Source organism: Simochromis diagramma, unplaced genomic scaffold (assembly GCF_900408965.1).
Source record: "Simochromis diagramma unplaced genomic scaffold, fSimDia1.1 OVJJ01000296.1, whole genome shotgun sequence".
NCBI classification, from domain to species: domain Eukaryota; kingdom Metazoa; phylum Chordata; class Actinopteri; order Cichliformes; family Cichlidae; genus Simochromis; species Simochromis diagramma.
This window is the reverse complement of record NW_024387004.1, coordinates 1,315,479-1,323,805: the sequence shown is the minus strand read 5'-3', so window position 1 is coordinate 1,323,805 and position 8,327 is coordinate 1,315,479. Positions and strand designations below refer to the sequence as shown.

Genomic DNA, 8,327 nt, shown 5'->3' with positions numbered 1-8,327 from the left:
GTATTTGTTCTGCATCATGTGACTGAGGTCCTGACCAATCAGATGAGGTTGCTGTGGGTGAAGAAGCATGATGATGCGCAGAAGCAGGCTTTGTTTGGATGCAGCTTCACTGATAACGACCTGTACAGACGAATGATTCTGAACCTTTTCTATTGTTTGCACTACACAATAAACTTGAAATGAAAGCAGCTGAAGGTGGTCTGTCCTCCTCTTCCTCCCTCCTCCTAGGGTCTACACCTGCCTCGTTTCCTGTGTCCCTGCTGCGAGGGATGAAGGTCGGCCTGGTTTTAGAAGCTTGGCTTGGTCTATCAGATGTCTGGGGCTAAAGAGGGTGGAGCACAGTGTGGTCTGTAAGAGCAGGTCTGCAGTCGAGGCTGAGTTTTCTTTAAAATCCAAGAATGCCAGAAATCTCTTTAAAATATAGAATAGAAAACAATAGAGTCCAGGTGAACCACTAAGGTCTGCTGATTGGCTGTCGGCTCTCGGGCAGGTACTCCTGCAGTGGCGGCACAGAAAACACCCCACGGACGTCTTTGTTACTACAGTTTTTAATAATATTTTATATTTGCGGGTGGCTGTAGCTCAGGAGGTAGAGCTGGTCACCTGCTGTTGGAGGTTCGATCCCTGGCTCCTCCAGTCTGCATGTCAAGTATCCTTGGGCAAGATACTAACCCCAAGCTGCTCTCCGATGCGTCCATCGGAGTGTGAATGTGTGTGGATGTAGTTAGAAAGCACTACGTACAGAGAAAGTGCTTGTGAGAATGGGTGTGACTGGGTGAATGAGGCATGTTGTATAGAGCGCTCTGAGTACTCCGGGAGAGTAGAAAAGCGCTCTATAAGAATCAGTCCATTTACCATATTTACGTAGGGCAGATTTTTACGAGTAATGTGTGGATCAGAAATCAATCATCTCAATCCCAATGTTGATATTGGTATCAGATCGATACTAGTGTGACTGGACCGATACTTGGTCTATCCTCTGAACTGTTAAATAATTTCTAACAAATAAATATCCCAGAAACCTCTCTGAACCTTTCTGTGGTGCCAGGTTTATTCATAGCCACATTTAAACTACAGGAGCTGAGCCGACCGCTGTAGACAAGGGCACATTTACAAGCAGCTCTTCAAAATAAAAGCTGAAATGTGTGAGAAGGCAGAGCACACTGGTCTCCCCTACATCAGCTGCCTTTAAAGGGTGTCCGTGTCAGCAGTACTGGTCCTGTATTTACTTGGTATCAGAACGCTAAACTTTTTTACTGCAGGCTGGCTCGTTTTGGTTCACTTTTTATCTGCTTCTGTAATTATTGTGAAACTGCAGATTTGACAGATCCAGTTGTAGGAACAGTTTGGATGTCTTTGGTTTTTACATTAATCCTGATCTGTTTCCTGTGACACTGACGGGACAGCAGGACCTTTGACCTTCGCCGCGTCCTCACACAAAAGCAGGTGATCCTCCACAGCATCATCCAGCACCTAGCTTACACACGCGCGCACACACACACACACACACACACACACACACACATATCTGCATACAGTATTTATGGAGTTTAGTTTACTGTCAGATTTTGATCAATGATTTCTGATCCTGGACTTGACACCTGATCCCAGTGTCAGCCTTTTGGTATCGATCCGATATCAAGTAAATGCAGAGCCAGTGCGATACCAATACTGATACTTTCAGCTTATGTGAGAGAGCCGTGTGTCTCTTTGTCCCCGCAGCCACATGTCCCTGAGCCTGGTTCTGCTGGTTTTTTGCTTGGAAAAATCACATTTTTCCTTCCTGCTGTCGCCAAGTGCTTGCTCGTAGGCGTTCGTCTGATTATTGTAGGGTTTTTATCTTACAATATAAAGTGCCTTTGGTTGACTGCTGTGATTTAACGTTATATGAATAAAACTGAATAGAATGGGGAGCAGTGTGTCCTGATTCATGAGATGAACCATCATCTATCGGCAAATTCTGAACACATGAATGAAAGGCTTTATTGGCCACATGCAGGTTGCATGGTGATATGAGATCTTCTGTTGTTGCCTGTTAAGAGTCGCGCTGCACAGTCTGAAGATGATCTAAAGCTAATCGGTTAAGACACGTAAAAAGACGGGAAGAAATAGAAGCATGCATAATCATCTCCAGTTCAGCCTTTTTCACCATTAGTTTTGAAATGTTCCTTAGATGATGACTGTGACTTTTACTTTCCACAGTTAGCACAATAAAACACAGCTTTCATCTTTTATTTTGGAGAGCTGAATGTGAACGTGCCTGTCTAATGTGGCTGTAAATAAAACAGGCACCACAGAAAGGTTCAGACATGTTTCACAGCATGTTTGACGCATTTGTTCATTAAAACACTCAGTGGGCTACATACTGAACTCGGGGGATAGAAACAAAGTATCGATTTGATACCAATATGGGCATCGGTTACTATGGGCTACTATCCATACTGGGTCCTTTCACCATCTCCAGTGTCTGAGCCGCTTCTATAAATGGACCGTGGGAGCTTCACGCTGATAAACACGTGGCACACTCGAGCCCGAGTTTCGTTTATGTAACGGAGACGCAGGAGCGAACAGCACCTCCTCCTGCACTCCCTGCCCGCGGCCTCCCGGAAATAGAGATTCGCGTCATAGGCGGCGGTCCCCGGGCTGTCTGATGAAATCTCTCAGCGGACGGACGGACGGAGCGAAGCGGCCGTGGAAGCTGCTCTGTATTCGGAGACCGCAGCAGTATTAACGCCAGGAGGAGTCCGGAGAGCACCGCAGACTGATTATAACCCGGTGAAGTGCTGCTTTGGTTCGAGTATTTGAATCAGTCTCCGCCTCCGGGGAACTAACCGTCAGGCTAACTAGCTGCTAGCGCTGAGCTAACTGGAGCCCCGCCGCAGACAGAATGGCCCGTTGCTGGTCTCCACACCCGGTACTCTTCGTGTCTCAGCACTTGGGTTTCTCCACCTCCGTCCGCACAGAGTTCTCCACAAGAAAGAAGCACCACTGTCAGCAGAGCACCGCGGCCCGCGCCGGGCTCTCGGCCCTCGGATCCTCCCGCAGCTGTAGCCGGTGTGTGTGGTGTGCGTAGTAGGCGCGATGAGCTGTTGGATTAGCAGCTAACGTGCTAACAGCCTGTTCGTATTGAAGTTGTTCGCACATTAAACTGAGGACATGTTCAGAAATATGAGCGAAGAAGGACGTTTAATGGGCGGGAGGCGCCCCCCCTCATCTTCCTCCTCCATGCCCGGACTGGACAGCCAGGAAAGTTCGTGGATCGGCCTGCTGTCCAGGCCCGCGATGGCACTGGTGGAGAAAATCCGGAACCGAACTCTGAAAAGCAGCTTGGTTACCGAGGAGAGCGAATTTCTGAGCCCGCTGGAGGACGTGCAGCTCGGGCCTCATCACCTGTCCTACCTGCAGTGTGAGCCCCGAGGCGTGGGGGCTCTGCCATGGCTCTCCGCGGACTCGCTACGGGAAATCGGGCTCCAGAATGGGGCAGAGGTGGACCTGAGCCTCTGCCAGCAGACCCAATTCAGATACCTGTCTTCGTTCCGGGCTGTTCTGGGCCACATGCTACTCAGTTCTCAGGAAGTAAGACCCCCGGGAGGGCAGAGCTGGTCCAGCAGGCCATGGTGGGACAGCTTCTGGGGGGGCAAGGAGTGCTCAGAGAGGGAGCAGCTGTCCCGCGGGATGCTGGGAGAAAATGCTGGAGCCAGCGACCACAAAGAGCAGCTGGTGAACAATGGAAGCCCCCCCACAGTCCAGAACGCTGTGGCAGACCGCCAGCTCAGCATCAGAGATCCACAGAACTGCTCAGGAGCCACCATCGCCGCAGCCTTACCTGTGACCCCCGAGCAGGACCATGGGTACTCCAGCCTGGAGGAGGAGCACCTGTCCGGCGTGACGTCCGCCAGAGCAGAGCCGTCGCCACCACAGGAGACTGAGGGGATGGGGGAGGTGGTGCTCGCCGTCCCTCAGTGCCAGAACAAAACTATCAACTTCATCATGGGTGGCCCCTGCAGCGAGGATGAGGACAGCCAATCAGAGGAGTCATCCTCTGATGATGACGATGATGATGATGATGGCTTTGACAGCGAGGGCTCCTCTGAGATGTCTGATGGCACTGATGATGAGGATGGTGATGAGGATGATGACAGTGAGGCGGAATCAGAGGTGGAGCGTTTGTGGCGCTCTCTGTGCCACAGCGAGGACCCCTATGACCCCCGAAACTTCACTGCCCGCCTGCACACGGGTGTCACTGCACCTCGTGCCATCCCTGTCTCCACGCCACCATCCTCTGCTCAGTCTTCCCCCTCCTCCTCTCCTCCCTCCAGCACGGACACATGGGACGACTCGCCGTCTGCGAGTGAGGCGGATGAGGAGAGCCTCCGCCTGTGGGACTCCTTCAGCTCCTCCTCAGACCCCTTCAACCCACTCAACTTCCAGGCTCCCATCAGGACCCGTGAGTCTGCCACGGCGAGGGCCAGGAAGAACTCCGCCTACCGCCGCCTCCGCCAAGAGTCTCCACCCGAGTACAGGAAGGAGGAGGCGGAGGACCGGATGGACAGCGGTTTCTGTGACACCTCCGCCCGCAACTGCAGCTCCACGAAAAAGGTGCGTTGGGAGACAGTGCTGCTGGGGCGGGTCAGGTGGTTAAAACACTGATTAAGGTACAGGTGAGGCTCACCTGAGGGACAGTCAAAGGGTCTTTGTTAGTCACACCTGAACACACCTGCCCTGTGGGGTTTTGGGAACAGTCAGAGTGAAAGTGAAGCTTCAGTCTGTTCTTGGTTCAGGTTACTGCGGCTCGCTCTGCGTCAGGAGCTCATGAACAGGTGAGACAGAACGTGTGGAAAATAAAGTTTATTCAAAGTGAGCTGAAAGTTTCCAGCAGAAGAAATCAAATCTTCACACTGCATACTGATCTCTCGACACACCTGTAGCTTTTCCATGTTTATTACAGCAGATGCTGTTCAACCTGCTGACTTTCAGTGTTTATTCTCAGGTTAACACGTCACATATTTAATTATTTAATCTAAAATATTTAATAAATCTCTTAACTTAGGATTTAAAAACTATTTTTAAAAAGTTACTCATTGTGTGGCTCTGCTGAATGTTTCTTCCTGTTAAAAGGGAGTTTTTCCTTCCCACTGTTGCAGAGTGCTTGCACCGAGGCAGTTGTCTGATACTTGGGCTTTGCATGTTCTTGTGGGTATTTACCTTCCAGGTAAAGCACACGGAGTTGACTGCTGTCACTGACTTGTGATTTGGGGTAAACATGCTGATTTGAACATGGGAGTCTGTGGCACCGACTCACTGCTGGAGCCTCTGCTGGCCGTCAGAGGAACTGCAGCTGAGGAGTGTCTGACAGTAAACATGAGTCAGACAGCAGGAAGCTCCGCCTCCTGTGGGTTTGTTTGCTTCCTGGAGAGACGTGAGGAGAAACTGGATCTGTGAGCTGTAATTAGCTCGGAGCTTTATTTACTCTGTAAACACGGCCAGTTTATTAGTAACTCCCAGTTCAGCCTTTACCCAGAGTTCCCAGCAGGTTGTCCGGACAGCTGTGATGGCGAGCCCACATCTGGGCCATGAACTCAGAGACGCTCTTTTCGCCCCTGAAAGCCAAAAGCACAGCGCCATGATGGTTGAACGACTTATCCCGTGTCAGGTCTTAATGAAGGACGTCTAATGTCATAACGTTTCCCATCAGATTTCAGCTTCACAGTCAGATCCTCCAAACGTCCCTCAAACATCATAAAAGCCTGAAACTCACTTTGATTTGGACCCAAAGATTTAATCAAACCCGACGATTCTGCTGCTTCAACTTATCCCCAATACAGATGTAAGGATGTAGGGAGTGAAACAGTCGAGTCATTTGAAAGCTGATTTGTTCCTTGAAGTTTCAGTGACCTGATGACCTTTGACCTTTCTTTGTATTACCGAGCTGATGTCGTTTTCTCCCTCTCTTTTCCGTCAGGTTCGTTTCTGTGACGATGTGGAGGAATTCTTTGCCAGCTGTGGGGAGGAGGAGGAGGACCGGCGGGGCCCGTGGGAGGAACTTGCCCGAGATCGCTGCCGCTTCCTGCGGCGCTGCCAGGAGGTGGAAGAGAGCATCGCTTACTGCCTTCAGCCGCAGCACCGCCGGCGCGTGTACGAACGGCTTGCCGCGATTAGGCATGCTCCTCAGGTTGTTTGTCTGGCGGCGGGGCCGAGGCCGAGCCCAGCTCCACTGTGAGGAAGAACGCCGCTGGGTTCTTCAGTGTTTCTGAGCCTCATCATCATCAGCTTCCTGCTTCCTACCACAAACCCATGAGCACCACAAAAGAAGAAGAGAGGTCCAGACGCTCCACGTCTGGAAACGCTGTCAGTGTTAATGTGCAGAGCTGTGAGGGTGAGGATGATGAAGGCTCCCGCCTCTGATTAACCAATAAAAAGTCCCCGTCTGCAGCAGCTGGGCATCCAGCTGTTTCCAGTGTTTTCACTCTGAAACCAAAGAAGAAGAGTTTGTGTGTGTGTGTGAGAGCGAGTTCACCTGTCGCATGGGCAAACCTCCCCCAGACTCACTGATAATCAATACTGAGTTTTCCTGATCACTGTGTATTAACCCTGCGTGTCCAGCCGGAGGCGCTCTTGCTCCCTCTCCTTGTAATTCAGACTGGACAGGAACAGCTGACACGTCAGAGCCGAGGCCCCGCCCCTCAGAGCGTTCAGCGGTCAGAAAGATTGACGCTGTGGCAGATGTTCCAGATGTTTCTGTGACTGACGATGAGGAAGAGCGCTGCCTGAACTGTTTGGCGTCATTTTAGCGAGAGAAGCGTTTTATTTTTCTAACGGCGTGTTTGCCGAGGACTCGTGCCCATTGATCGTCTCACAGACTAAATATCAATCTAAATAAATCCAATATTTAATGATCGCACACGGCCTCCTGTCATTCGCCTCACACCTGCACACACCTGCCCAGCTGTCAGCTGCAGTACCACTGACAGCCTCCAGGTGGTGGTAACAAAGAGCTTCCTGATTTGTGTTCAGGGTGGATTCTGTTAGAAAATGTCACACAGGTCTACGGACCAATCAGCTCTCAGGTGTCTTCCTTACACCAATCGCAGGCAATGGAAACCATTTAAACTTAGTTTTGTGGTTGCTGGGTGTCGTGATCTGTCTGTAGGCCTGTGTGGCTGACCTTTAAATCACCCTCAGGGAGAGGTCGCAGGTATTTATTAGTGATACTGAGACATTGGTCTGATACAGAGTACACAGCATCAGTATTACAGACACCTGTACAGATACTGTTGTGTTGGGGAGAGCAGAGAGTCCTGATTCATGATAAGAATCGTAATCAAAGTGCAAATTCTGAACACATTTTACTGACCATTAAATCACTGTGACTTTTACTTTCCACAATAATGACTTAACACAATAAAACACACCTCTCAGCTTTTATTTTGAAGAGCTGAATGTAGACTTATGTCTCTAATGTGCTACAGGCTGCAAATAGAACAGGCACCACAGAAATGTTCATTGAAACATAATCAACACTCAGTGGGCTACATACTGGACTCAACAGGATAGAAACCTGTTGCACTAGTATCAATCCAATGATGATAACAGCGTTGGCATTGATACTGTCAACATTTGGTTTGATCTGCCCACCTGTAGCATCAATCACTGATTTCTGGGTCAGTCATTAAAAATAATCAGCACAAGCAGCGTCTGCAGGGTCGTAGATGGAGCAGGAAGTCCCACGCTGTGCTCCCTGAACTGCCCGAGGTAATAAATGTGTCAGTAAAGGGTTGAATCATTGTCGGGAAATTCAAAGAGACACACACTTCACTTCTTACACACTGCAATTTTATTGATCCGAGTTGTCAAAGCAAAAGAGAGAACGCTTACAGCTTCGGTGAGAGTTCAGCATGTATGCAGGTGATGCAGCCAGACACACGCAGGTACTCGACAGCTTTCATCATTTCTCATCTAATGTTCTAAAATTTTCTTAATTCAGATCAAACAGGTTATTGTACTCGGCCCTGAAAATCTTAGAAATATGGTATGTGTCACTACCCGATCTGTACCGGAAACCCGATCCGTACCCCACAAATCTTACGTCACTTCCTCTCTTTGCCAACATTGCGACAGTAAATGTATTTGAATGACACGGTTAGAATAGAATAGAATAATCCTTTAATTGTCCCACAAGGGGAAATTTGGTTGTAACAGCAGCCAAAAAGATTAGCGCCCAGTTAGCTCCTAGCATTTCTCCACAGCTCTGCCTCCTTTTCGACTGCCCGGACATTTAAACAATGGATAATCCGTTTACAAACAAATTCATGCTTTTCTCCCCAACA

The 8,327-nt window shown here is 49.5% G+C and overlaps 1 protein-coding gene across 1 annotated transcript; it reads left to right on the top strand.

Annotated features, from left to right (window-relative positions):
- The first annotated feature begins 2,512 nt into the window (after positions 1-2,512).
- Positions 2,513-6,901, top strand: LOC120739244 (protein phosphatase 1 regulatory subunit 15B-like). Its single transcript, XM_040040955.1, has 2 exons — positions 2,513-4,599; positions 5,963-6,901. Exons 1-2 carry the CDS (start codon positions 3,157-3,159, stop codon positions 6,218-6,220), a joined length of 1,701 nt encoding a protein of 566 aa, XP_039896889.1. The 5' UTR covers positions 2,513-3,156; the 3' UTR covers positions 6,221-6,901.
- Positions 6,902-8,327: the final 1,426 nt, after the last annotated feature.